The sequence below is a fragment of the Pocillopora damicornis genome, chromosome 4 (genome assembly GCF_964200805.1).
Source record: "Pocillopora damicornis chromosome 4, jaPocDami1.2, whole genome shotgun sequence".
Taxonomy (NCBI): Eukaryota; Metazoa; Cnidaria; class Anthozoa; order Scleractinia; family Pocilloporidae; genus Pocillopora; species Pocillopora damicornis.
The window spans coordinates 26045736-26072071 of NC_142673.1; the positions used below are offsets into that span (position 1 = coordinate 26045736).

At 36.9% G+C, this 26336-nt stretch overlaps 3 protein-coding genes and 1 long non-coding RNA gene across 6 annotated transcripts; 2 read left to right on the forward strand and 2 right to left on the reverse strand.

Moving 5' to 3' along the window:
* Window positions 1–1023: 1023 nt before the first annotated feature.
* Window positions 1024–5312, reverse strand: LOC149047423 (uncharacterized). Of its 2 annotated transcripts, none has more exons than XR_016186069.1 (3): window positions 5196–5312; window positions 1406–1470; window positions 1024–1156 (listed from the first exon to the last, which is right to left on the reverse strand). It is a non-coding gene; the product is annotated as an uncharacterized LOC149047423 (long non-coding RNA). The 2 variants fall into 2 exon arrangements; XR_016186068.1 differs by lacking the exon at window positions 5196–5312 and adding an exon at window positions 1553–1681.
* On the forward strand, window positions 2670–8104 carry LOC113686667 (SKA complex subunit 1). The gene is made up of 7 exons (XM_089204666.1): window positions 2670–2902; window positions 3594–3718; window positions 3973–4070; window positions 4722–4865; window positions 5205–5340; window positions 5836–5869; window positions 6241–8104. The coding sequence occupies exons 1-7, from the start codon at window positions 2818–2820 to the stop codon at window positions 6390–6392; spliced, it is 774 nt and encodes a 257-aa protein (XP_089060792.1). The 5' UTR covers window positions 2670–2817; the 3' UTR covers window positions 6393–8104.
* On the reverse strand, window positions 6474–18783 carry LOC113686731 (anoctamin-8). 2 transcript variants are annotated; one of them, XM_027204391.2, is made up of 13 exons: window positions 16356–16511; window positions 15322–15369; window positions 14426–14881; window positions 14054–14170; window positions 13488–13777; window positions 12806–13085; window positions 11989–12044; window positions 11803–11877; window positions 11362–11607; window positions 10832–11023; window positions 10491–10622; window positions 10128–10238; window positions 6474–9878 (listed from the first exon to the last, which is right to left on the reverse strand). In XM_027204391.2, the coding sequence occupies exons 1-13, from the start codon at window positions 16390–16392 to the stop codon at window positions 9816–9818; spliced, it is 2103 nt and encodes a 700-aa protein (XP_027060192.2). In that variant the 5' UTR covers window positions 16393–16511; the 3' UTR covers window positions 6474–9815. The 2 variants fall into 2 exon arrangements, with proteins under 2 accessions (XP_027060192.2, XP_027060191.2); XM_027204390.2 differs by lacking the exon at window positions 16356–16511 and adding an exon at window positions 18427–18783 and having other exon boundaries at window positions 8440–9878.
* A 1285-nt stretch (window positions 18784–20068) lies between these two features.
* On the forward strand, window positions 20069–26319 carry LOC113686723 (lysosomal acid glucosylceramidase). The gene is made up of 6 exons (XM_027204383.2): window positions 20069–20547; window positions 21244–21712; window positions 22352–22609; window positions 23098–23221; window positions 24062–24196; window positions 24728–26319. The coding sequence occupies exons 1-6, from the start codon at window positions 20172–20174 to the stop codon at window positions 24968–24970; spliced, it is 1605 nt and encodes a 534-aa protein (XP_027060184.2). The 5' UTR covers window positions 20069–20171; the 3' UTR covers window positions 24971–26319.
* The last annotated feature ends 17 nt before the right edge of the window (window positions 26320–26336 follow it).

A 26336-nucleotide genomic window follows, 5' to 3' on the forward strand; every position in this document is an offset into this window, starting at 1 on the left:
GCAGTCGCGCCATAATCGACTTTGCCACTTCTAGCTGATTGCAATCATAAGCAATTTCTTCGTTGATATTACAGTCCAAAATAGAAAACAGTGTAGAATTTCTCGTACACGTGAAAAAATCTTGAGTGATTTACAAGCAAGGGCCAATAACTCTGTTACTGACAGACAAGGTTCAATTAACCGCGACGGTTATTAGCTCTCATGTCGTACTCGTGATCAAAACTCTTAAATCCTTTAATTCAAACGCCGTATCAAAAACAAAAATAGCCGCGATAAAATTAACGAGGATATGAACTATTTTACGAGAGGCAATGTGGAAGGTATTTCCTTCTTTTGGAGTTCCAAGATAGCATAGCAACGTTATTTCGCTCGATATTTCCTTGGCGCCTAGAAGTCGTTTATTTCGCCTCGGGCTTAAACACATTCGCGAGTGCTTTAGCTTATTGCAGGTCACAAAAAGTTTTTCTTTTTTTATCGAAAAATCTGAGCCATTCCGTTTAAGGGGATACTTCCGTTTATACAGCAGCCTTGTCTCTGACTTATGACCAAGTGAATAATAATAATAATAATAATAATAATAACTTTATTTAAGTGTCAGCGTATTTAGCACTGCTGTGCTAATTGGGGACACTGTAAATGAGGAAACAAATATCGTAAATGAACAGAAACTCGTTAAAAACCCCAACTGGTAGGAGGCAGACCAGTTGGCTATTTACAAAGCGTGCAGGAGTTGAATTCGGGGCCACCGAAGACAAATCAACATAGTGGCAGGGAGGAGGACTTGAACCCGGGACCTCCGGCTTACAAGTGCAGCGCCCTAACCACTAGGCCACGCTCGCCTCCTCGAAGGACGGATTAAGCAAAGGTCCATAAACAGTTCTGGGTGGTCAGATCGGTGTTGTTTCAATCAGTGTCCACATCAGTCCCACTCCAAAAGCGCGAGTTCAAAGGTTGTATTGGTTTTAGTCACAACTATAGATTTGCAGATAAACGTGTTTTGTACGACTTTGACCCCGTTTCCTATGAATGAAGGCTCCACATGATGTAATACGACAATAGGATTTTTGCTGCGTCTAACGCTCCAATTTTCCCTCTCTGTCAACGTGCCGTGTAGTTGTCTAGGGGAGTACAATTTCCTAACTTCGTCCATTCTCAACTTGACAAAGAAGACAAAAGGAAAGCGTGATATTAGTAGACGGCGGTGGCGTTTAATCTTCTTACCGGGTTCAAAGATACAACTCACAATTATAACTTTTAGTCATTAGCTTCGCAATTTAATTATTCTACATCTTTCTAAACAGCTGAGTGTGACCATTGAAAGCTCTGCCTGTTCTATTTTTGCAACCAGGTTCCTACTGACAAGAGAGCCCTTGTCTTGTTTCGCATAGACAATAGGACAACGCACCTTTTGTTTTTGTCTTTGTTTATTTTCATCAGTGTATTCTCAAAACAGAAAGTTAAGACCGTTCCCTGAAAAAAAAGAGGGATGATGATGATCGAGAATTCGAGAGATCTATTTGAATGATCTTTTCATAGACGGAGGATATCTTACCATTAAATGTGAAAGGAACGTCAACGTAAGGACGAGTGAAATATATTTAAGAGCACATGTAGACAGATCTGTCCTTGTGTCTTTCAGAGGTCACATTAAATGATAAAAACGAACTTAACACGATATGAATTATTGATTGTGACTACGAAAACAAGAAATTAGCGAGATCCATCAAAGATATTGGCTTGATTTGCATTTTCTACAACTAAATATAGAATGTATCTGTATGGGCAAATATTGGAACTCCAAGGCCTAAGAAAATATACTTAAAAACGCTATCTTCACTTTACGTTCCAACAAAGTCACTGTCTAGGAAAACTTTCTAATTATTAAAGACTAAAAGACTTCACTAATAAGCAAGTTTTCTTCAAAGCCGTATTGCTGGTTTTCACGTGACGTCACTAAATTTCAGACTTCAGAACTATTGATCCTCCTGAGATTTTACTTTCATGATGTATTAGAGCAGCTAAAAACTAATATTCAGACAAATTTTCACTCCAAATGGGTTCTTGGTTTAGTGATAGACTACTCTTGAATTTCTAAGCTTTTGCGTGACGTGGCCTTTACATGACGAGCGAGAGAGCTGTTATGTTGGTTTAAAAGGTGACTTATTTAGGGAAATTCAGCTATCTGAACAGTTCTTGTATTAGAATAAAGTATTATTGTTACGTTTATGAGTTCTTAGAGAGATAAATTCACGCTTTTGTAGCAAAACTCAGTGACAGATGTTTCTGCTGGTTTCCGGCCGCCATGTTGGTGCCCATCTAGGTGGGCACCAGCATGGCGGCTCCATACAAATCTCTATAAATTTGGGAAAAACGTTTCTCCTCATATCTTCCGTAAGAAAAATTGCTGTGACCTGAATCTTGGCGAGAGTCTTTACATATCTAGCTTCTTTCTATTTCCAGATTCTAGACTAAATCGATTGAACGGTTTTTATTTTTTATTTTGATCTATTTTGAATGGCGTGACACTGAAAACCAGCATGTTAATGCTAGCCAAAAAAAAAAAAGTGATTGCAAATTAGCTGGTTAAGAAACTTGCTCGGGGCCATGTAAGGCAATAATTCCACACGTGCTAAATAAGTTGATTCAAAAACTGTGGCTATAAGCGAAAATTGCCCTTTGGCAGATCATGCTTTACAAACATTGTAGCCTTATCGGGGGACCGGTAGACGAGTCCGAGCAGAGAACTATCAAAGAATCTGCGCCTGTAGTATAAATTTGTAAGCGGTCGTATTTTTAAAAATTGGCGCTAAACTCAAAATGGCGGCGACTTTAGAGCAAATGACGGAAATTTTCTCTTCAAAAATCTCCAGTTTAAAGCGATGCATGGAATTAAGAGGTGCAGGTAAGATAAAAAAAACCAAAGGTAGCATTTAAATATGATTTATATTGAAATCCATTGTTAAGCAAAATGTGATGTGCAGATTTTGTATCATGGTTGATCGTTGATGTCTCAAGGCTTCGAAAGTACAAAGTAAAGCCCTTCAATCGTTGTCAAAATCATTTACCGAAAGTCAGGGACCAATCAGCCATTTTTTATTCCATACCGTGCACCATGCATTTTTACTTTTGTGATTTTAGGTTTGATATGCTAGAAAGTGCAATATTGCAGAGCTCTTTGGTTTATTGATCAAGCTAAGAAGTATAAACTATTTGCGGGACCCTTTGAAAGATACAGGGTCTGAAAGGGGAGCGGGGTTAAGGGGGGTTTTCTGTAAGGGAAGCTGGTGCGGGGTGCGGGGGGGTGTTGTCCTGATCCCGTGTTTCCGCTCATTTTTCACGAGAATCCCCCATTCTGTGCTTTTTTTATCCGAATAACTTTCAACCAATCGTCTTTAAACAGGCTCTTGGCTATCAAATTAATTATCTTAAGGATATATGTTGTTTTAAATTTAACAATCAAGGCTTGGGAAATGAATGGTTCAGCTCTTTCTATACCAAATCTGAAATTACTAGGACCTGGTGCTTGTGCTTCCGACAACATCTCAGTTACATAAATCATTGTTTACTATGTCATTTGCTTCAATTATTATCAGCAAGTTCTGCCAACTGTGATTCTGTGTTGAGGTCACTGGACAAAGAATTGCTAGAGATAGAATCTTCTCTAAGTAGCTTTCAAGCACATTTGGAAAGGGAAAAGAAGTTAGTGGAGCAAGGAGAGGTAACTCATAACTTGTGTACTACTACAAGAAACTGCTGGTTAGATGTAGACTGAAACAATCAAGAAACCCTTTTATAAAGGATCATGTTTACCTCTGGACATGTGTGTACATTATTTCATTTTGTGCCTTATATCTCCCAACAATATTTATTTGATGATCATAAAATATTTAACTTCTGAAATGTGGTTATAATTATACTTAGGATGATTCTAACATTCTTTTGATACGTGTATTTGTTTTAACTTTAATAAAGGTTACACAAGATGTTGCAAAAAAATTTAAAGAAAGACTTGAACACATTACATCCAACCTCCCATCACATCTCCCTGGAGTTGAAAAGATATCACAAAGGTAAAACAATTGAGTCACTGAATGAAAAGGTGCATATTAACTAAGAGCCTCTCTTTATAGTTAAAGGAGTCACTTATCACATGGCAAGCTTCTTGAGTGCACTTACTCTCCCACTGCATTGAGAGGTTCATTTGCTAAATATTGATACATGTATTTTTTGCTCCAGAACAAAAGAAGTTGACAGGGCTCAATTGATCCCAGGAGAATTTGGTAGAATTTCTGACATTCTGTGAACATTACAGCTTTTGGGAACTAAAATATGGTTTATCACTGTTACACTGTACCACTGACAGTGTTCTTTCAAAACCATAAGACAAATAAGAACTTTCCATATTGATACTTTGCCATATTGATTTTATATCCTTATACTTATGATGAAATCACATTACAGTTGATGTTTGTTTCTCTTTCAAAAACTGCAAATGAATCATCTACATCAGTAGTAAGATATCAATCTTTTCCATTTTGTCTCAATAGCATTTTTCAAGACAGTTTCAAAGTAAATTTAAAGTAAAACAGCACTATACCTAGAGCTTACCTATTCCATCTATGATAACATTAAACCAAAACAAAAACCTAAAATACATCTTCACATGGTTACTGATATTTTCAAGCAAAATTTTATTTATTGTCCCAACTGTGATCATTTAGAGTTGTTTTGAAAGAGGAAGTTGCAACAGAGAATGTGAAAAAGCCAAGAAAGACCCGCAGAGCTAAAGATCTATCAAGCGAGGATGGATTTGAGTTTCCCAAGTTAGCATATCTCACAGTTGAAGAGTTTGATCAAATACCAAAGTAAGAATTTAACCCAGAGACAAGTAATTTAAATAACCCCTACATCTCAATAATTGAGATTATAGACTTATTCCAGTTTCCTGTACTTAGATTTATCTAATCAAGGAGAGAAGATATTTGTACCCCTTCCTGCATTAGAATACTTCTGTTTGTAACTGTCTGGCTGAAGTACAGGACTGTGGCAGGGTTTTTTATAACTATATTTGTTGATATAATAGCAGCTTTTACTTGATTTGTTCCAAAGCTCATTTCACTATTGTTATTTTTTTTATTTTGCTTTGTTTTGTGTTGTTCTCATAGACCCTTTTTAAATAACCTGCTCTCACATACCTTACTCAGGTACATCAAGGGACGTACCTCCTATGACCAAGTCAACAATGCCATTGATGAAATCCATAAAGTCATCACAGCAAAATACAAGATACTACGTCTTCCTCGCTCAGCAATGGGGGAGCCAGTTATGAAAAAATACAAGGTAGATCAGAGCTGTATGTTGTTCAGCAGAGTCCACTGGCCATGGCCAACTAACTTCTAACTTTGGAACACCTGTAGTAAATTGCTTTTACGGTTTCAAAGATTTATAAAAACCTGAAAACCCTAGATATTTGAGCTTTCAAGAACCATTTGTTTGCTTTGTTTGTCATGAAGTGAAAACATGATAAACTGAACTTACTTGGTTTTCTTTCAGTCTTATTATTATGTGGCTGCAGTCTTTTGAAATTCATTGGTGATTTATCACTTAATATATTTTGAAAACTGCAGCCACACTGGTCATCTGTTGAGAAGGATATACCATACTTGCTTTCTGAATTTATTTGAAAGTACTGTTTTAATTATGAATATGATATCTTAAAGTCTCAGCAGATATGCTTGGTTCCCAAGGTGTACATCTTGGGTATTTCCTGTCTTCAGTAATGCAATTAGCACTTCTTTTATAAATTACTGACATGTATCTATTTATGTATTTAAGGCTTTTAAAGAGGCTGAGATACCAGACATAGAGGGTAAGTGACCTAGACTGGCCTTAAAATACACATGAACATGGAAACATGGACAGCGTGTGTCCTTAGCAGAAAAAAAGCTATTGCCTGTATGTGTGATGATTGACACATATCCAAATATGGTTATTGCCATGTGCTGGTGTTATTGCTTGATCATGGTGGAAACATGTTTTCATGTGAGTGAAATCCTTTTGAAAGAAAGCCTAATAAATTCTTACAAAACCTTACACTGTAGATTGAGGTACATGTAGTCAATGAGAGTAACTTCCAACTGAGTCTCAAAAGTAATCCAGAAACCCGAGACTCCTTTTTCTCCCCTTTCCCATTCCATCATGACCCCAAATTTCAGCTGCATTGGTTTTGTTCTTCAACAGGAGAGTATTTTTTCATCGATGATGATCTTAAGACATACTCACAAATGAAGATGGACTCCACTGGAAGGGCAATTCTTACCATGTTAAGACATTGTGGCCGGCTCAGGGAAGTACGAGGAAAAAAACTGCTCAGATATGTTCTTAAACTGTGAATGCTCATACTGAGCAATTGAAACATTTTATTCCATGTCATGATTAGTTATGGCATTGTATAAGGCAAAGAGGTGTCTACATTTTTCAGTCCAACTGTAACTTTACTTTTATTCCCTGTACAGTGCATATCTTGATCATATCTAATAGACCTCTTTAAATTACCCTTTACTTTCCTATTGGCTCTGTTCTCTAGCACTTACATATAGAACTTGATTCTCTGTAAAAGTATGAAATAAATACAAAGATACAGATAGTTCTCTAGATAATGAAGCCGTCTTTGCTGGTTGTAAAAGTGAGTGCACTGAAACTATTCTTTACAAAATATTGAAAAAAATTTATCAAATAAGACAAGTTTTTGTGATATCCAACCAAGAAGAGTTTAAAATCTACTGTAAGTTGAAGTCTTAAAAGTTGATGACAAAAAAGAAAAAAAAAACTGGGTTGAATCTAGTAATTTTAGAACCTGATACTTAGAATGTTTATCTGCTTTGTTTTAATTTGTTCATAAACTTCACAAAACCAGATGTGCATCAGTTGCATCTACATGTAAAGAGTGGAGACTTCATATGATTGATTTAACTCTCAAGTCGCCCGCAAAATCGACTTTTTCCTAAATCAGTGTCTTTTATTTCTTTGACTTCTCTTAATTACAAGTAGTTTAAAAATTCTATCTATCATTATCTATTGTCGATTTCATTGGAAAAAGCCAAGGTCAGGTTTTTTTCATTTTTTTGTTCACTATTGTTTGTTCCTGTCGTAGTCTGAGTATTGTTCTTCGTCTTATTTAGCTCCGTGATCCATATGAAGCTAAATCGTTGTCGTTATCTTTTGCTAGATTATTGTCCCTTAGTTTGGATTTCTTTGAATCCTGTTTCGGTGAAGTTATAGGTTCTTAGTGATGTATTTGTCATAAATTATAATACTAACTTATAACTAGTGGTTTACCAACTTGTCATTTTCGTATTTTGTTATGTCACGTTAATAACATCGTTGTGGACGGGAACTCAACTTCTCTGTTAAAATTCTTCTGGGTTACCTGTTCATTTTATGTCGTAGGTCCTGTGCATACATTTCGGTAATACTATATGTTTTACATTACCTGGTATTATGAGCATTATTTTCCTTACTTTTCTTACTTTGAGAACAAAAGTTTGAAATAAAAGTAGTAACGAATCAGTTGTTACATGTTAAATGTTAATATGTTGGTAAATTACAGAAGGCAGTATAGTATGTTGTTTGAATCAAGCAGATTTTCGTTTTTCTTGGTTACACATTTATTAGCTGTCGTCGAAACTAACTTGAAGAAAACACGTCGTCTGAATGCGTTAAATAATACAGACAAGGATAACACCAGCTTACCGATTAATATTGAATTAATATTATTACAAAGAACACTATGCAAAGACAACAGTAGCAATTAAATAACTATCAAGTTAATGGGTTAGTTTTTTAAGTTGCAAATCTAAGTTCTCGTCAAGCTTTCGTTCTCTATTTTTAAGAACCCTAATTTTTTTACTAATTCAACCTTTCTTGTTAGTTTTAAGAGGCACTGAATTTTTGTTATTGATTCCATGATAAAAATTTTAACCGGTGTGGCTCCTTTGAGTTCGTTTTTTAGTAGTATATTGTTGCATCGTGAGCTAGTAGAAAACATGGTTGAAATTAGGAATCTTTAATGATGGCAAATAAAAAACGTATTATGATTTTTAAACAGTCTCTTTGACTCGTTATTAGATTCTTGGTTGAATACATGGATTCAAAATTAATCGCGGCGTGGTAAGCAGTAGCTGCTTTTTAGTCGTTTTGAGTCTAGGCCGCCGATATTAACCGAATTAGTTTCTTGTTATTCCGTTATGCTGTTTAGTTAAAATGTGGTAGCTGACGTTTTGTTAGTTGTGATTTGTTTTCTAGATCGTAATGAAATGCAGATTAGCTCGTTAAAGTTATTAAAATTTTTAGCTGGCTTGGCCAGGGGTTCAAGTTCAGGGTTACACGCAGTTATAACAGCTAATGCTCGCTGCTGTTATTTCGTATTTAACCTGTCTGTGTCTTTTTGTCTGTTTGTCTGTCTACTTTCTGATCATGACTGTCCCTCTGTCCGCATAAAGTTTATCGCCAAACTTCGGCGTATATTTCAGGGCTAGCATAACTTTTTGTGAGATCGGCTGATACTGTTTCAAGAAACAGTAAAGTGTGACGATCACAGAAGAATTAAACGTCCAAACTGCTTCTTGGCAAAGTACGTGAATCTGTTTCAGTTAATTTAAAAGGTTTATTCGCTCGTCTCGTTTTGTCTTACAGTGATCCGCGCCTGTGATTACTTTTTAACAGCTAACGATTAGCAAGCTATTGGTTAATTTGTTGTTCCTCTATTAGCTGTGGTATTGAAAAGTGATCAAGGATGGACTTTGTTTGGAAATATGCGAGATAAAATTATATTTTAAATTCCCTTGAGAGAAATTTGTTAGTAGTCTTCGTTATCGTTATCATTGTCGTCTATATCCTAATTATTGTGATAATTATTATAATTATTACCGTCATTATCGTTAGTATGCTTTGCATTGTTACTATTACATGTTTAAGTTTCTATAAATGGAACTGTCGATTCTTAGCTTTACTACAGCAATTAACGTGACGCGTTTTTTTCTTTAGTGCATCAGTTTTGAACTGGTAATGAATTAGTATTCCGTTTATGTAATTTTGTCTATTAATTGTCAGTGATTTTTGAAACGCTTTAGTTCTAGCAACGCTACACGAGTTATCATTTCGTTATAATGGAAGTTAAATTCACTTTTCAGTTATGGCTACGTTATAGTTACTTTTTTGTTAACATTGTCTTGTGTTAACAAAGAGAAGGAGAGATACAAGTATTGTTGCTAAGTCTCACTGTCGTGTTAGTGTTAGAGGTTTTTCTATAGAACACACTCTATTTCCATATGGTGAGTTAGGAAGCGGGTTAGTTATGCTCCGAAGTTTTGTTTCTGAATGTAGCGAGTCATTACTTCATGATGTCAGTCCGGCATTAGATAGTTTCGCTTCGTCTGTCGATCACCGTAAAATAGCGTTAGTTAACCAGTTATATAATTTAATTGAGGATTTTCCATTAGCCAAAGATGTTTCCTAGTCATTTCGTCACTTTTTTACGATAAAGTTCATAACGTCTAATTTCCTATAACTATCAAAAGGTTCATTGGATTATTAGAATCACAAAAACGCAGAAACCCACTTAGCCCGTTAGTTGACAAGTTATTCGATCTTTCTTTTTTACATGTAAGTTTTTTTGGTACAAATAATTTTAAAACAAGTGTCTAAATCCTAAATCCCTTTAAACGCTGCAATGCAGTCGTTTGAAGTCATAACTAAACATGAAGAGGTTTCCCCTTCAGACCTGCTGTTGACTTATAAATTATCCCGTGTTCTTACTACACAGGGGTGTGAGCTTTTGCTTGTGGATCTTTTGGACTCTTGGGTGTGCTGGGAGCACTCTGAAACGTAACATACAATTCTTTAAAATGAGATTTCAAACTCAAACCATGAGAGTAGTAAATATGTTATATATCTGCAAAGCGACGCGTTTGCAACCTATACTGTTCTCTGACCAAGCGAATTCCTAATAAGCCACATATCAGTTCGACATCTTAATTAATTTCATTCACCTTGAAGTTTTGGAAAACGGTAATAGAATGAATATTATGATCACTTCTTCGATCGTTATGCAAACGTGCATTTTGTACCTTCAGAGCCTCTCTCCGCTGGAATTCCATCTTGGCTATTTCATTTTCTACCCATTCTGGAATGTCAGGAATGGCGTAAGCAACCGCAAACTTGATCCCAAGAACAAGATGCTGCAATAAAATAAATTCAATTTCTATTTTTTTTTAATTCAAGAAGTTCTACCATCATACTATAAGGCCTTATGATTGGAGAAAGGAAATTGTTAGGCAGAGGGACATAGGGAGAGATGGGAAAGTTGCACGATGCAACAAAATGGTCTTAACTGACTGCTAAAGAGTAGTGGAGAAGAGAGAATCGTGAGAAGGAAGGAAATTAAAAGGTAGAGGGAGATATTGCCAAAAGAGCTCAAACTCTGAGCTGACCTCAAGCACAACGATGAGAATGATCCTGTCAGTGACTGTCATGTTGGGGAACATCCGCTGAACTGAGCCGCCCATGCCAAGTAAAGCCAGGTTGACCATTACTGCTACCACTCCCATGACTTCCATTGCATCCTATGAGAGAAAGACATCAGAGGAATTATGGGAAAAGAGTTTGATCTATGTAGGATCCAGCGAGAAAAATGCTCTGACTCATGATAATTTTCAGGATAAAGATCATTTTACTAATTTAACATTTTATTTGAATATTGAGAAGTGACAAAATGCTATAATGCAATGAAATCAATGTAAGGAAGCCTGATTCGCGAGAGCGAAAAAGTTACCTGCCATGTGCCAATGTTTTCTACTCGCTCTCCGAACGGTCGACGAAGATTGGTACACAGTTTAAAAGCATCGCTCCTGATTTCTATGATGTTGTTAAGAAGAGCGCACAGGGCAGCAAGAGGAAAAGCAGAAGAGAAAAGAACCACATAGCCAAACTGTATGAACATCTCCAAGTAGTCCTCGAACGTGTCCTGAGGGAAGCAAAGTGCGAAAAATTTTAAGATTTCATAATGACCAACAAACATGACTATCTAATCAGGAAGAGAAATCTATGAACAGATGTACAAAATGGACATTCCTAGTGCGCAGAATTAGGAATGATAAAGTATTCTTCGGAGAGGACGTACACGATGACCTGGTAACGAAAGATAAAATGTATCCTGACCTCTTTTTACACTACATAATGCTTTTTAATTATTGTTCGGACCGGACCCTAATTACCGGACCATTACTTCAATGAATTCAAAGTAAATGTCACAACCAATATAAAGCGCCGCACAAAGAAAGTGTTCGTTTGAACTCTTGTTACCTCATATTCTGCCATGGTACTCTCGATTTCAGCCTGATTCATCAGTGGCGAGTCCAATTCCTTAGGTTTATCTGACTTCTTATCAGCTGCCCCCTTATCTTTTCCTTCCTTTTGTTCCAGCTCCTTTTTCGCCTTAGCTTCCTCCTTCTTTAGTTTCCATTCCTTCACCTTCTGTTTCACAAATGGAACCAAAGCTTCCTTGACGTTTCCAACCACTTGTTTAGTGATGAGCAGCGCTGCAAGTTGCTGGAATTGAAAAAAAGTAAATGTTTTCTCTACGTTTTCTAAGAACTAATATGAATCTCGGCACGACCCTTCGAGTATTTTAGAGCAAAAGAGCTTTCAACAGAGACATTCTAAATCATGTTGAAAAAAAAGATACTTTCTCTTGTGTTTAGTTAAATGCGTTTATATAGTTAGGATTAGATAATATTTGCTTACGGTTTTAAGCCTGTCCATGTCTCGAAGGTAGAAGGCGATGTAGAACAGTGCCAAGAAGGCGTTGAAGAACTGGAACTGCAAGAAAATAATGAGTGAAAAAAGGAAAATTTTAGCGTGAGATGTTGCATCTAATGACTTAGCTTTAGCTCAGCTTCAAAGAAGTTATTTAAAAAAAAAAACACTCACCGAGACAAGCTTAATAATCAAGTGGTTTTCATATGTCTCTTGTAGTCGATAGTTCTCTGTGAATAGAACATGAGCCTTATAATTAAGAAAAATTATTGTTAAAATCTTTTTAACAGCATTCAGAGCTTTTTCGTATTTTCTTCCAATCTTAAAGTAAATCAGCCATTCACTCGGCATTAGATTAATTTCATTAGTGCCATCAGACACCATCGAATCAAATGTGGTGTTTTCTTTCGTTTCAGACGTGTAAATATTCTCACAAGGTTAAGTAGTGCGTAAAAGAGGTAAGTGATTTGCCTCCGTCACTGAAACTCGATACGATAAAGGCAAGTGGGACTTAGATCTTTCTTCGGTGAGTTGCGTTCCTCGTAATAAAGTTTTTTAAATTCCGTGCTCAGACTTTGGCAACGCTGTGGAATTTTTAATCTTATATCCCTTTCCTACGTGATAAGAGTTACAGGTCAAACCTATAGTCAGTAGTAACACGTTTAAGAGTCAGGAATGAGCTTTTTGACAACATAATTGCCGAGATCTACCGTTAAAAATGCTAATATTTAGCGTTTCACGGAGAAAAAGGTAAACTAGAAACCAAAATTCATCGCGCAATTTACACCTCATGGTTGAAAACCCTATTTGATGTTCATCCTGTCCTGCCAGTTAAACAAGTGTCCAATTTTTTTAGTGAAATGAGTTTAAAAAAAGAGCAGTAGGCTCGTCCCAGATCTATGGTTTGCGTAACTTTGTAAAAGCGAATCACTGACTTTGATCTAGAAGGTCACTTGATAGGGATTTGACGGTAGCTGAAATCTTAACTCACCTTTATCGTTCAAATGATAAGCCACTTTCTTATAATTGTCATCTAACATGCCAATACAGACCGCCAGGGCGATCTTTGGAGCAAACTTCAGTGGCTTAGGAGGATTCTCCATACCGTCCACCCACCTCTGAAACTCAAAACACAACAGCATGGTGACCAGTACCACGCCCAGAGACGTGAGAATGATTGGCAGTGATACGCAGTAGCGGAAGATGTTTCGTTTCCAAGAAGGATAGTGTGCTTCTATACGTCCAGTTATTTCACTTGGTTGGAAATCACCCTGTATGGAAGAAGCAAGACATGTACGTTGGAAATAAACAACCTCTTAGTAACGGCAAAAAGTGGAATATTGTATAACAAAACGGAATGTCGTGTAACAAAACGATACGGAGAACTCGAACCTACGTCTCGCATGCTTTCAAATTCAATTAGGCAGTTAATTGACAGTCAATTTTCAATAGTCCTCCCTTTATGCTCTATTAGCGGCGACTGATTCCCCTCCGCTCCCCCTTGAAGCTATGTGATCCTCTACACCCCCACCACCCAGGGGATAAATTTTTGGCTGGTCTCTTAACTCGACTGTGGAGTAACTTGGACTGAAAGTAGGATCTGTACTGAGATTCCAGTGGTTTTATTATGTCTAAGAGAAAGAGATCAATGTGGCATGCAACAAAAACCACACCCTAAAAAGGGGTCTTGGTTCCTTGAGAGCATCCGATGGCATGTCCATAGTTCCCCACTTGTACGCAAGTTCAGCACTCTTTCGTTTCCAGGCTTCTAGAAAGAGCGTAGCCCACACGATGTTGAAGATGTTGAAAAATAAGATGCACCAGTCTCGTGTAACCTCACCCCTGTTGGACAGGATAAAGGTTATAATACCAAGAACTGCGGGTGCTATCAACCACTTGGTATACATTCCCAGCCAGGCGAAGTACATGGCGATTTTGACACCAAAATACTCGCAAATATCGTCTGAAAATGTAAGAAAAACACAGTTTCTGAGCACTTAACATCAAAAGAACCAATTTCATAACGCCAGGCTAAAGAAATAATAGCACGCCCTAAGCTTTAAACTTATATCACCAATTGACAAAGGATAGGAAACAATTCCAAGCCCTGATCTGTCTTACCGATTGGCTGGGCACCCAAGTGGGAGATCTCAAGAAAAAAGCTTAAAACAAATTGTTTTGAGTTTAATGAGTGTTCATTCTGAAAAATAAAGAAATTGTTGAATTTTACATTACTCACCCAGAGGTTGCTTCTTGAAGAAAGCAGAGACCCAGGATTTCCTAAGTTTGGCTAGATCATCTGAATTATGTAGAGGAAACATCTTCTCCACAACGCCCTCCGCCTGCAGCTTTGGTACTGAGTTTTAAAAAGTATTTTGAACGAACAGAGGTTTAGTGGGCACTGAACATCCATTAAATTAAACGAGAACAGACTGTATGAGGATATCTAAAAAAATTTCCCATTGTTCGACCACTGAATAATCCGACTGGTAGAGATGATCAAAATGAAATTGAAATTGAGTTGGAAAATTGCTCTATAAGATGTTAGATAAATGTCTTTGATCATTTTTTACCTGGCTCTTCATTTTTTTAAGAATACAAATTTTCATACCGATCTGCTGCCCCTCCACAAACTTAATCTTTCCCAGCTCGTCTCCCTCCACGGCTCTTAGGTCGTTTACCATTTCCAAGATCATGCTCTGCCTCTCTCCAGATTTAAAGAACACCGTGGGATCATCTGAATTCTCAAAACTATCTCGTTCGTCGTACTTAAAATCCGTGATTCCACCTGTGCGTAACTTTTTCTTTAGTCCCAGTTCTTCGGCTTTTTGAAGGAAGACTTCAAAAGAGGAAGTTAGATAGAAACCGTAGACTGGTGAGTGTGCCATTTGACGGACATGGACGTCGACATCTGGTACTCTGGCTCGCAGTCTCGATAGCAGCCACATTACCGTGTAGTCCTCTGTCCCTTTGGGAAATGTGATGAGTACATCGCATGTTTTGGATGGAGTGGAGTGCTCCCACAGCTTAGAGGACAAGACGAACTTTCCGGCTTTTTGAAAACTTCCTATGCAAGTAAAAAATTTGTTTCATTAAAATTGGGATCAGATTCTGCTACAGGAACGAAGAATACACTAGAATTTGCCTTGTTCTCAAAATGTGGCTTCGAACTCAATTAAAGGTGGCCCGGCCAATAATTATGTGGGAGGCACAGATTCGAATCGCGTTTCAGCCTAAATTTATTAGGGCTTCTTTTCTGCAACTCAAAATCGCTTGAAGAAACAAGAACCGATGAACACATTCTTGCCTACCCTTCCTACTTTTTCTTTTGGCATACCAGTCTCAAAACTCTTTAGATCTTTTTTCTTCTGTTTAGGGGACAATAAAAAAAACTCTTGAGTAACCCCTGCTTTGCCAAAGAACGTGTTTTATTCAGTGTAATCAACATTTTGTTTCTCGAACTGATGCGTTTTGTTAGCGATAAAAAAGAAAAGGAATTTATAGTACCTTCTTCGCCTTTACCACCACTAAACACATCTTTAGCAGCTGACTTTGCTGCAAAACGAACACAAACAAACGATTAGTATACTAGTGAGCTCATATGAAAATGATGAGAAAAGCGAATCTTCAAGGAACAATAGTGAAGGATAAGGGTGTAAGACATGATAGAGACAGCGTCCGATTGGTCTCTGATTCAAAAAATTATGCTAAGAAATTTTTTTTAGCAGATGCATTCGACGCGAAAACATCTTGCAAGGAGTAATAAAATATTGTTATTGTTATAAGTAAGTAACCCCTCAAATACTCCTTGTATAAACCACGCCCTTTGTTTTGTCCTTGACACGTAAAAAAGTTACGTAAAAAGTTACTTGTTTCATTCAAGGAATTCTGACGTTTTGCTTTTTTTGATTTTGATGAAAGTTACAATCATGCATGCAGTAAACTGTGACTGTGATTGTTTTGAAATTTCAAATAAAACAACTTTTGTATGATATAAATTCAAACCCAATTATCTTGCTGGCATGGAGTTGTTATTATAAGCTCTGCATAATTTAGGTTCGTTGGCCAGCAACACTGGCTCTGTAATAATAAATGACTTCTAAGATTCTGTGCTAAAATCAAGGGGACAAATATTTACTGAATTATGAAATCATTGTTTTATTTGGTCTTTTTAAGAGAAACAGAACTTTGACGCATGTTTAATGTTTTTTCCCTTCACGCTTGTAATAAAGAAGAGTTTGGTTGCTAAAGAACAATACTAAGTAATATGCATAGAGAACTGCAATTTTTCCGCATAATGTCTGAACAGCTCTACAGGAATTGTCTCGAAAATCCTTACGGCAAAATTCGTTTCATTTCTTGACGAAAAAAAAAAAAGGCGCCTACATAGAAATAAATAAGGACTTTTTGGTTTCCATATTCTAGCAGCTACTAAGCTGTGAAAAAAGATATCTTGTGAGGAAACGCTTTCGTGGTATGTGCTAGAAAAATGCATAGCTTAATTACTAGCCCATTGAATGCATCATTGAATATGGTATTACCTTCCTTGCCGCTTGTTCTCCTGTCTGGTATAGGCATTGCCGAGATTTCAATTAGTTGGAAACGCTAGAGCGCGCTTCTCCCAAATTTTTGCCTCGAATGTGAAACTGAACGACAAACCTTTCTTGTAACTGTTTTATTTACATCTTCGAGAAGACGCTCTTATTCGCGCGTTATGATTGGCTGGTCGCCTGTCAATCATTGGCCCAATCATTAGATGCAGCAGGTTTCTTGCCCAAAATGACGGGTGGCTGTTTGGAGGGGACTTATACCTGTATTACTAAGTGGTTGTCAAATATCATTGAGCCGAGTGGACATTTCAAGCAGTTTTTGGATAATTTATTTCATCAAAGCGATAATATTCGTAGGTCTATCACATAAAATGTTTGAATTTTTTTTATTATTTTTTCGTCTTCTTTTCATGGACTTTGTGGTACAAGTGTAGCCGTTAGCAGGTTATGGTTTGATGCTTCTTTCAACAAGGTGTTTCATCTACATCTCAAGGAAAGGAACCAAATAAAGTTTTATTTTCTAAAAATAATTTTTTGCATTTATCCTGAGTTTGCTCGAAATAGATTGGGAATTCATGCATGTTCTTTTCTTCAGAATTCGTGCCCCCCTAAATTGAATCAATATTGCATAAGATATCTCCCGGCTAAGTTACATCTATGACATTGTAATGTTCCCTCAGATCGATTCATTTCAAAAGAGTAACCATGCAGTACCAGACCACTTGTAGACCTCTGGCAGGCTCGCTTTGTTTAAGGCTACATACTTTCCCGCGGACGAAGAAACACTCGGGTCGAAGCCGTAACGACGAGAGCCTGCTCGCAGCCTAATCTTGATTTTCTCCAAAAAGCCTTTCAACGAGAATACTTTTATGTGAGACGAATCACTGAAGTGAAAGAGAGGTCCTCGTAAAAGCCAGCCTCGTATGATAAATTTGTACGCATATCGATGGATAGCAAACCAACCAGACGAGAGTACATGCACTTTGCGATGCGATTTAAATAATTCAGTTAGGTGAAAAACTTCAACAAATTTTATACCCACTAAGGGGCCAAGTTCCGGTAAGACTATTCTGACATAGCTGCAGTAAGAAATCATCTCGGAAAAAAATGATGACAGATCCAAGAGATAGTCAGTGCAAGTTATCGACAGTGAATGTTTCTCGTAGCTAAAAATTCAAAGAAGATTTTTAAATAGGCAGAAGTATCGCAGCCATTTTACGTCAAGAAAATTACAGCATAAAAGATGAAGCCAATGAACAGTGAAAAAAATGGCTAAGTAAAGAAATCAGAATGAAATCCTCTCACTGCCGCAATTTGAGTTAAAGCACGAAAAGTAAAGTAGATGGTACTTTCTTGAGTTTTGTTTTACATCAGCCAACGTAAAAATAGTTGGGCTAAGTTTTGACGAGCAAAAGGTGTCAGTCGTTGTTTGTCAGCTAAGGTAGCACGAGGAACTGTAAATTGATTAATTCATGCGAAATTTTAGCATGGAAACCACACCAGAAGGAACAATTTCACATATCAATTCTACCTGTCAATAGATTAGGCAGATCTCCACCTGATTCAATTTGAAAAACGGTCATTAGGAACCAATTAGAGGATATTTTAAAATTCACGTAGCTGAGCTCAAATTTACGCTCAATCAGTTTTGATTTAATGTACGTGCTGTCAATTAAATTGTTCCAGATAAAGAACAAAGTAGAGTCTAAGTTTTCATTAAGATTTAACGGAGAAAAATAATCAGTCTTTTGCTTCTCTTAAAATAATTGGAACTGCTGTCAATTTGAAATATTTGTGAGCAAAAAGCAGAAGTTTGAACAATCAAGAATAAATCAAACAAGCAGAATATTTAAATCGTTGTGCAAATTCTGTGACCATAAACCGATAGTTAATGTTGTTATTCGAGATCGCAAGAACAAAACAAGTTTGCTCTTTACTGTATTGGTTATGATAATTTTCGAGCCATCGTCGCTTTCTACTCGATCGTGATGACTTTCGGGGCACTCGCTGACAAATGATAGAGCGTGGGTATCAAAATGTAAAATTTTACAAAGTCGCTTACCCCAGTTCCACGCTTTCCTCGGTTTCTCCTTGCTGGACTCCCACACGATCTTTATGATGCTCATTGGTATTAATCTTCTCGTGGTAGATTACATCATAGTCCATCGGAGGGTGGTGTGAAATCATAGGTGATCCTCTCATTGCGATCACAAACCAATGGTGTGACAATGATGTTTAAATTCATTACAAAATAGTCTCTAGGGCGATGTATATCGTAGTAAAATATGCCACAGCATGATTGTCGTCATGTTTACAGTTCCAATCATTTGGTGAGCTCAGAAATTTATCTAAAAACGACTTAGCCCCTAGTAATTTTGAATTTGATGGTATTTCGCCTGGTTTGAATACTATTTGTGGTAAACATTTGAAGTATAATCACTTCCATTTTCATGATGTAACCGGAAGTTCGTTAAGTGTTTGTAAATTTGTAGACGAGAACCATTGCTGACAAGACCCACCGAACGTCCCAAACTGGGAAGCTTAAATTAAAGAGGGAGTCCAGAAAACGAGAAAGGGGGCATCATGTGAATTCATGGCTCCAAAAGAGGGAGGCTGGCGAGTAAATCCCCATCCCAAAACTACAGGGGTTGGTATCTAATTTTCTTGTGTGCAAGCTGACCGAATAATTGAAAACCACTTGTGTCTCTCTAAAAATAATAAACCATTCTCCCCATGTGCTAATTTATTTCATATGAATATAGCATAATTTACTCGACATTGATGATATAATCAGAACCAAAGCAGTTCTCCCTTTAAGTCACACACATGCCTAACAGGGGTGGATCTGGGATCTTAAGAAGGACTGTTACGTTATGCATCACGTGTCCTGCAGTTTCTTCTCGGGAGGATGGAAGATTGACATCAGATCTAAGAAAACGGCGGAATATAGCTTTCTTACACCTTTTGGGAGATAATTAATTTTATCTTGAAAATGAATATCGGGGAAAAAAACGCTTTAAAACCAGTTGTGTCTTCATCTGAAAAAAAGAAAAAAAAGGGCGATAAGAAGCTCGACACCCTTCAACAGGCCTTTACCTGTGGCCACCTCGTGATCATCAGTTGAACGTTTATTGACAGTAATTTTAATCGTGTGAGGTAAAACTGAGATTTGTACATTACCAAAAAAATTTGCTGGTGGAGTAACATTAAACCGTTTATTTTTCGCTTTGTGAAGTGGAGAATAATTTCGTGTGCTGATTAAATAAACCTATGGGTCCAATTTCTCGGAGAAAAACGTCAACTGTCGTGGTTTTATTTTCGAATAAATTCAACCGATTTTTTCCTCGAATGTCTTGCAAGAGTTTTCTGAAGTTTTGATTAACTGGTAATAAACAAAAGCTAAACACTTCGTCTGATTTTGTCAATCAGTTGTATGATTACAGACCGACCGAATTATTCTATATGCCTATATATATATACAGACTTCAAGAATACTCTCGTACCCCTCGATATTGTAAGCTCACAGTATTCTCAGTAAGCGAACGAAAACAACCCTCCATGAATTATTCTCGTGTAAAGCAAAACTGACCAATGACAAAAGAGCCAGTCCGTAGGATGCATTCTGTGTTACGCTGACCAACACAACCATGTCCAGTCATGTTGAATACAAACGCTTAAAATAATATTTCTTTTGGTATGATTTCATTTTGTAGAAATATCGAACACTCCGGCGGCCTGGGACTGAGCGCCTGCTCGAAAATTGCAGTAGTTGGGAGAGCTTATTCGTAATTTTAACGTTGAGAAAGTATGCATCTCAGGAAAGCAGGAATTCTTTTTCTTTCTTTCGCATGCTGCTTTTTGTCCTTTGTAGCGACAGTTCGATTTTCACCACCTAAATATTCAGCGTGCCATAGCAAAGACTTTGGTCATGGGGGTACTGTCTGTGTGTGTTCTGATGAGCATGGCTGCGATGCCTTCAGCGAGGGAAGTCCTTTGTCAGAGCAAGAGTATGCCGTTTACACCAGCTCAAAGACAGGCGATCGTTTCAATTTAAGGACGGGGAAGGTTAAAAAACCAGGTTTCTCCAGAAAACTACAGCACCCTGCTGAAGTCGAGGTCAAGTTTGTCGTTAATCAGGATGAAGTTTTTCAAACTATACTAGGAATAGGGGGAGCTTTTACAGGTTTAGTATTGTTATCCTTTGTCGAGTTGTTATCTCCCTGTTCTAGAGGATCATTTTTGAAAGCTTAAGATTTAACTAAAATCGACAACTTTTACCTCGGGGTATTTACAACCAATATTGCCGAAAACAAATGGTCTCAAATTTTTTAATTGAGCTACACAAAGCTTCTTTAATTGATTCAACTAGTTTCCTTGATACACCAAATGTATAGCTATGGCAGAGAACAGAGATCAATATTCCTACAAGTGAGGCTATTGCCAATATTTTCAGGCAGATTGAATGAAGAAAAAAATCTTTACATGTCTTTCCATCAAACTTGTAAGCCAAAGGCAATGGTCTTGGTAGAGACATTTTGGCCCATCCAATGGTGTTATGATCCTCTCAGCCCTTTCACTGCCAGACTTGAAGTGACGAAGAATTAATTTCTCCTTACAATCTCAATACATTTCCAGGGATACAGGTAATGAGAATGTAGGTTGGAGGGAGGGGGGGGGGGGGGGTGATGAGGGTGTTCCTGTAGTGCTTTTACTCTCCTTTTTATTACAAAAATGTGATCATCCAATTCATTGAACAACGTGGCATACCTTAAATACCAATGAAACACCAATTAAACATTGTTGAAGGATCCTTCCCCCAGTCTCCCCAACCCCATCAACCAGTAAATCTTGCTTAAGTCCCAAGTTCATTTTTCTTCAGATGCGGCTGGAATCAACATATTAAACATCAGCTCCACCTTGCAGCAGAAGCTGTTATCTTCATACTTTTCTCCAGATGGCATTGAGTATTCCCTTGGGCGTATTCCTATGGCCAGCTGCGATTTTTCTACCTGGCCTTACTCTTATGATGACCATGAAGGAGATTTTGAAATGTCAAACTTTAGCTTGGTCATGGAAGACTTCAAGCTGAAGATTCCTTTGTTGTTATCTGCATCAAATATGAGTAGAAGGACCCTCAAGTTCTTTGGAAGTCCTTGGGCTGCACCTGCATGGATGAAAACCAATGGCAAGATGCAAGGAGCTGGAACATTAAAGGGAGTGGCAGGAGACAAATATCATAAGGCATGGGCTTTGTACTTTGCAAAGTTCATCAAGGAGTATGAAGAAAATGGGGTGAAAATCTGGGGAGTTACTGTACAGAATGAACCTAGCACTGGATTCATCCCATGGTGAGACATATTTGTGGTTCCACAGGCTGTAAAACTGGTTTTTGCATCATTCTGTAAGATAAATTCTAGATGCTCAGGAATTAGACTGTTTCAACCTGAATTTAGCATCAGGTGAAAACACAAATCCTAGATTTATTGTTAACTGTCCATAATTGTCAAAGACAAATTATTTTTCATTGGGTCCCAAGAAAAATGATCAATGGAAAGCAAAATTTGGGATGGTAGGAAGTAGGGTAAATCGTCCTCCTGACATATGAAAACCATCCTTTCAGTAATTTCTTTAAGCTCGGATTTGCACTTTCCTTTTATGTTCTTTAACAACAGCTTTCAGGTCCTACAGCACTGTACAGTCAATTGATGTCTTTCAATAAGGATAATTTTAGCCACAGTAATCTTCGCCATGCAGTTGATGTTTCAGACTGGGAGTGGTTTTTTAGGAAGAAAACTCCAATGAGGGTATCTTAAATTATCTATGTAGGTTTCTCAATGTTACCATAGTCTCAAATTATATTTTACTATTGAATAGTTTGTTCACGTAGAGAGGTTGTTTTAAAATGGAATTTGATTAATTGCCTCAGCCCTCCAAGAAAATGTCTAGAAAATTTGTGTGCTATTTCACTGGTTAACCTTTGCTTGAAGGTATGCCTTTCAAACAATGGGTTACACAAAGGAGATGGAGAGAGATTTCATCAAAGAGGACCTAGGTCCAACCTTGGAGAAGTTTGGCTACTCTGATGTGAAACTAATGATGGTTGACGATAACCGGATGTATGTTGAGCCATGGGCAGATACCATCCTTGGAGATAAGGAAACAGTTGAATATGTTTCTGGCATTGCAGTTCATTGGTATAATGAGAATGATACCTCACCTGATGCATTATCTGCAACGCACAAAAAGTATGTCAGCATAAATTTTGCTTGACGTTATTTTATTATTTTACTCTTATTTTCATTGGCAGTTAATAGCTATCCTCTACCTCATTATAGTGAGCAACACAGTCAGTTAGAAATAAGTATAATTATTATGTTACTCATTAATGTGCTCCCCTCACTGAATATCTTTTTACTGGACAGTATCCAGACCTGAATATTGTGTTTAATATTAAACTTAGCTGATACTGTGCATGTGCTACTACTAAACACAGGTGGGTGTTTTCAGTCACTAAGCATGGATTAAAGAAGATATGCAGCTAAATTTAGTTGTAACAAGGATGACAAGAATTGTTATGCACATTTAGTAGGGTAAAGTATCACATATAATATCACTTTATTATAAAGTAAAGCGGAGGTTTGGAAGAGAATACACAATGCAAACTTAAATGACTATATATCATTTACTACTGTGATTGTCTACTCAAAGTAGCTGAATTGGTTTCACTGTATAGATTTCCCAACCACTTTATTCTAAACACGGAAGCGTGTACTGGCTGGACAGGACCCCCTAGTGAGAGAGGAGTTCACCTTGGTCAGTGGTCTAGAGGAAGTGATTATGCACATAGCATCATTGAGGTGATTTCATATTTTATACAGTTACTGTTTGTTACGAAAAATTGTCTAAGTAAAGTCCCAGAACATTCTAGAACCCAAAGTCATCTAGAGGTGACCTTCTAGTAAAAAGAACATTCTGGAAGGTTCTATTTCTTACATAATTGTTCAAATTTAGAAACCGTGTTAATCTACTAAATTTAGTTCTTTAGAGAAGTTTCTAGATCCTTATACTTTATGTATATAAGAGCGACAGTTCCATCGAACAGAGAGAGAGATTTGCAAGGAAGCTTAGTGCTATAAAAACAAAAGTCAACTACACGGAAATAAAACAGTTTGTTGTTGTTACCGACGATCCTGAGTTTTGTCTAGGAACAACCCTGCTCTACATCGACACTCGTAACACCGTTATATTCAGAGCAAAGAAATGTTAAAATAATCAAAATAATAATTAGAAGAAAAGAAATATGAGGAAAATAAGATTAGCCTCTCAAAGTGCAGAGTGCTCCCTTTCTTTTTATCTCAAACTCTATTGAAATTAAGCCTTGTAAGTTCCCAACTGAAAGATGCTCTCATAACCTTATAGTTTAGATCTTTTCACTATATTGAAAGGACACTTCTATTAGAGATACACCTCTGCAATTGTTTTTTGTGCCTGAAAAATACTCCTTTAGCCTTTGTATCTGTAGTCTCTACCGATGGAGTTCCCCCTGGGATTGTATTCTGAATAGAGATTCTTCTTTCTTTCAAACCAAACTAGGCTTCCTAACATCATCATCTTTCAAAACAGACAGTTACTGACACTCTGTTGCTGCCATCATATTTTCAGTGGATGACATGACATTGGTTCTTTTTTAATCTTAGAATTTATCCCACTGGTCAAGTGGATGGGTGGATTGGAACATAGCTCTTAATTTGCAAGGAGGACCTAACTGGGTGAAGAACTTTGTTGATTCCCCAATTATTGTAGATGCAGAAAATAAAGCCTTCTACAAACAGGTATAATCCACTTAACATGACAGTCTCAGCTCTTCATCTACTTCCACTTCTGTTTCAGCAAAGTTGTAAAGTTGTCATAGAATCAATGTTAATTGAGCCTTTAAAAGAAGAGGCAAGCAGGGGTATCTGAATGCCTCTCCTTTTCTTTTTAACTTTTTTTTATTCTTCTTTAATGTTTAGTGTTCCTTGATTATACTTGATTTAGCTAATCCTTTAACTTCCAAGATGAGATTTTTAATTCTCCCTAGTTACAATAATTTGGTGTTAGATCAAGATGACAACTTATACCAGACAAGATTGCGCATTCTCATCTCTTGTTTGCTTGATAATGTATGGATATTTTTGGGAGAAGTTTCATTTTAATCACAGCAAGACTTAAAGAGTTATAATCTAAACATCTATATTGGCCCTGATTATGTAACAAATTTACTGTTTAAAACTCACATCAACTACAGGATATTTTTTTTAACATTGTCAGGTATTCTGAGATTCCAACCAGTTTATGACATAATTTTGTCCAATCTTTTTCAGCCAATGTTTTATCATCTTGGCCACTTCAGCAAATTCGTTCCACCAGGTTCTCACAGAATTGAAGTAAACAGCTCTGAAGAAACTTCCTTGGAGTTTATTGGCTTTGTCACACCAGAGGGCAACACTGTTATGGTGATACAAAACACTGAAGGAAGAAATGTTACCTTTGACATCACTGATAAAAAGGGAGCAATCATCAGTGAAATTATTCCATCTTTTGCAATTCAGACTTATATTTGGTAAATCTTTGCACCATAATAACATCAGTATGCATATTCTCCATACTGTTCTCTATATATTTCCTTGGGTGCTGACAAGGAGAATTTGTTTGACAACCAAGAGCTTCTTTTAGTTAGTGATAATTTCCCTTATACCTTTATGTTTGATTCAGGGGTGATATTTTAAAGAGATATTAGATGTTTGTCTCTTTCAAGGGTCAAGGGTCAAAGAGTTAAGGTCGCTAAACTTAACTATTCAGGCCCATGATGTAGCTAGTTCCTGAAAATAATTGGTGAGAGAGAATATAAATCTCTTCATGTAGATTAGCCAAAACCTACCAGCAGGACAAGAAATGTCCCACAGATTCAAATGTGTTTTAATTCATGGGACGTTTTGGAGACTTGACCTTTTTAATGAACTTTGAGAAAGGGTTGGTCCCTGGAGCTGTGGAGTTTAGAAACTTGATCCCCATTTTCTGAGCCTAAGAATACTGGAAAAAATCATCTGCATTATTTCCACCGCTGATATGAGGAAGGCATCAGATAGGTTTTTCCGGGGTAGATAAAATGTATGTGTGAAGAGTTACTTGGTAAGAAAGTAACAATGAATAATAATTATTATAATAATAATAACAGGAATAAAAAAATCTCAAGATGAAAAAATCACAAAAAAAGATAAGCGGCATTGTACCCATAGAGAACTTTTTTTAAAATATTGAACGATATTGAAAGGGAAGTTTTTATAATAATTTTCCCGATGATTAGGTTATGGAAATAAAGTTGAAAACTTTTAGTTTGAACATATTTTTTTGATGTTTTTGTTATTAACTTACTTGCTATTTTGCCAATGACGGTTGGTTGAGACTTTCTTTAAATCTATTATTGAACGTAATCTGATCGATTTTCAGTGGCAGTACTAGTGACTATCGTTTCAACTTGAGCAGAAATCATGAGAGTCGAGTGCCGATTGCTTTTGGTCTAGTCCCCGAAAGCTGATTGGTCCATTTCACTAGGACGCAAAAACGCAAGAAGCGTAAAGCGGTTGTGATTATTCAGTTTCGATCAGCGCTATAGTCTGTTCTTTCCTTAATTAAAATGACGTTAGTAAATCGTTTGTAAGGTGCTGGTAGCTGCATGTTGATATCTGTTGAGAGTACAATGTAAACCTGCTTTTTAAAGACAGTCGTTTAAAGTACCGTATATAATAGATCAAAATATTATCAATTTAAGTCGCACCCAGTAAGAAATGTAAAATATAATTTTATCAAGTTTGGTACAACTCGGTTATCTAAACCAACCTTAGAAATGTATATCAAAAAGAGATTGGATCTTTAAAGAAGATCTGTGCCTCATTATACTCACAATTTAAATTTATCAACTGTTGTGACCTC

Excerpts from the sequence above, each read along its gene's own strand:
- LOC113686667 (XM_089204666.1), top strand. The coding sequence starts at position 2,818 with ATGGCGGCGACTTTAGAGCAAATGACGGAAATTTTCTCTTCAAAAATC. Across the intron at positions 3,719-3,972 it reads AGTTAGTGGAGCAAGGAGAG|GTTACACAAGATGTTGCAAA; the intron begins GTAACTCATAAC and ends ACTTTAATAAAG. Across the intron at positions 5,870-6,240 it reads TGAGATACCAGACATAGAGG|GAGAGTATTTTTTCATCGAT; the intron begins GTAAGTGACCTA and ends GTTCTTCAACAG.
- LOC113686731 (XM_027204390.2), bottom strand. The coding sequence starts at position 18,490 with ATGAGCATCATAAAGATCGTGTGGGAGTCCAGCAAGGAGAAACCGAGG. Across the intron at positions 14,882-15,321 it reads TGGTGGTAAAGGCGAAGAAG|GAAGTTTTCAAAAAGCCGGA; the intron begins GTACTATAAATT and ends TTACTTGCATAG. Across the intron at positions 10,623-10,831 it reads AAAACATTGGCACATGGCAG|GATGCAATGGAAGTCATGGG; the intron begins GTAACTTTTTCG and ends TTTCTCTCATAG.
- LOC113686723 (XM_027204383.2), top strand. The coding sequence starts at position 20,172 with ATGCATCTCAGGAAAGCAGGAATTCTTTTTCTTTCTTTCGCATGCTGC. Across the intron at positions 21,713-22,351 it reads AGCACTGGATTCATCCCATG|GTATGCCTTTCAAACAATGG; the intron begins GTGAGACATATT and ends CTTTGCTTGAAG. Across the intron at positions 23,222-24,061 it reads ATGCACATAGCATCATTGAG|AATTTATCCCACTGGTCAAG; the intron begins GTGATTTCATAT and ends TTTTAATCTTAG.